This window comes from Vitis riparia, chromosome 13 (genome assembly GCF_004353265.1).
Source record: "Vitis riparia cultivar Riparia Gloire de Montpellier isolate 1030 chromosome 13, EGFV_Vit.rip_1.0, whole genome shotgun sequence".
NCBI classification, from domain to species: domain Eukaryota; kingdom Viridiplantae; phylum Streptophyta; class Magnoliopsida; order Vitales; family Vitaceae; genus Vitis; species Vitis riparia.
This window is the reverse complement of record NC_048443.1, coordinates 17,287,004-17,288,783: the sequence shown is the minus strand read 5'-3', so window position 1 is coordinate 17,288,783 and position 1,780 is coordinate 17,287,004. Positions and strand designations below refer to the sequence as shown.

At 42.7% G+C, this 1,780-nt stretch overlaps 1 protein-coding gene across 1 annotated transcript; it reads left to right on the top strand.

Annotated features, from left to right (window-relative positions):
• The first annotated feature begins 444 nt into the window (after positions 1–444).
• On the top strand, positions 445–1,076 carry LOC117928368 (protein NRT1/ PTR FAMILY 7.3-like). Its single transcript, XM_034848262.1, has 2 exons — positions 445–654; positions 825–1,076. The coding sequence occupies exons 1-2, from the start codon at positions 445–447 to the stop codon at positions 1,074–1,076; spliced, it is 462 nt and encodes a 153-aa protein (XP_034704153.1).
• Positions 1,077–1,780: the final 704 nt, after the last annotated feature.

The following is a 1,780-nucleotide window of genomic DNA, read 5'->3' as shown; positions in this document are numbered from 1 at the left end:
AGTTGGTGAGAAGAAAGATAGGGTTACAGATGCTCTAAATGCTACTAAGGCGGTTGTAGAAGAAGGAGTTGTACCAGGTGGTAGTGTGGCACTTCTCTATGCTTCCAAAGAGTTGGACAGGCTGCCAACACCAAACTTTGATCAAAAGATGGGTGTTCAGATTATTCCGAATGCTGCAATGAACCCAACAACCCCTATCATTAACGTAGCAGCGAATGCTACCCAGGGGACGTGTCTACTGTTATCCTCTTGGACATAACATGGCTGATGTTCCCATTCTTGTATGACTCTGTTTGGGCCAAACCCTCATGGTGTCAGTCTTGGGCAATAATGCTGACTGCAATATCAGTGATTGCCTGTAACTGGCTGATTTTGCACTCAACAATAATCACCTCATTGGCGCTCCCTGTCACTTTTCTATGATGGCCAAATGTGACCAACGCCATGAGTGTCGGCCAGTACAGCGTTATCAATCCGAACGAGGGGTTCCCTTTGCCGGACACGCACAAGATTACAGCTCAGGTTTCTTCTCCGTACGAGAACAATTATCATCCTGGGGATCACATAGAATCTGGTAATTTTGCGTTTACTGCAGCTGAAGAAGGTGACTACACTGCATGCTTCTGGGCGCCTCAACACAAGCCTCCATTAACAGTAACTATTGTTTTTTTATTGGAGAACTGGTGTTGCTGCTAAGGATTGGTCCAAGGTTGCTAAGAGAGGGCAGGTAGAGGTGATGGAACTGGAGTTGAGGAAGCGAAGTGCATATTGAGACTAATCCCAATATGGTTATGCACCATAATCTGTTCAGTGGCCTTACTCAGATGGCTTCCCACTTTGTGGAGCAGGGTGCTGCCATGAAAATTATAGTCTCAAACTTCCTAATTCCTCCTGAACGTATGTCTGGCTGTGACATCCTGAATGTGTCAGCTTTCATCTTTCTCTACAGGAGAGTTCTTGATCCATTGGTGAGCAGAATTAGAAAGACAGACAATAAAGGGCTTACTGAGCTACAAGGAATGGGAGTTGGATTGATTATAGCGATAATAGCAATGATTGTAGCTGGAATCTTATGAATGTGCATGGGCATATCCTGTTCAGTCCCCTGGTGCAGTGAGTAATCGTTCAGACATTAATATGGATAGTCTACCTGTTCATGGCCTGGGTCTCGTACCCCCAAGGAGGCATTGACACCTGGTTTGCAAAGCTCCTTGTTCACATAGCCACTTCGGAGTGCTCATGATCAATTCTTGCTCATGTCAGGTTTGGTGCACTCATCACCTTGCAGTCTCATCATCTATGCTCCCTTGGATTTCAGAAATGGCACGCAATCAGTGTTCAAGATGCCCCAAGCTTAGGACTTTCCTGCTGCACGGTTTATATGAAACCTCTGGCTACATGCCATCTCCCATTTCCTCATCCCCTGGTTTTGAAAAACAATAGCTCCGAATCCCATTTTGTAAATGTTTTCTCAGATTCTGGTTTTCAAATAACCCTAACTCACTCATCTTCCCTCCTTACAATTTTAGGTCATCAAAGTCTCCATTTTTAATAAAATTTGCTACCATTTTATTCGGCAAGCAATTTTCATCACTTTCGTGATTTCTTTTAAAAAAAAATGTTTTAAAATAAATGTGAATTAAATTTCGTAATTCCAAGTGATGGAATTTATGAAATTGATTCATTCAAAAATAAAATGGGCTTTGGTGGGGGCCCAACATCAAATAAAATTTCTCTAAAATAAAAGTGAATTTTGAGTGAAGTGTCATGTGTGCCTTTG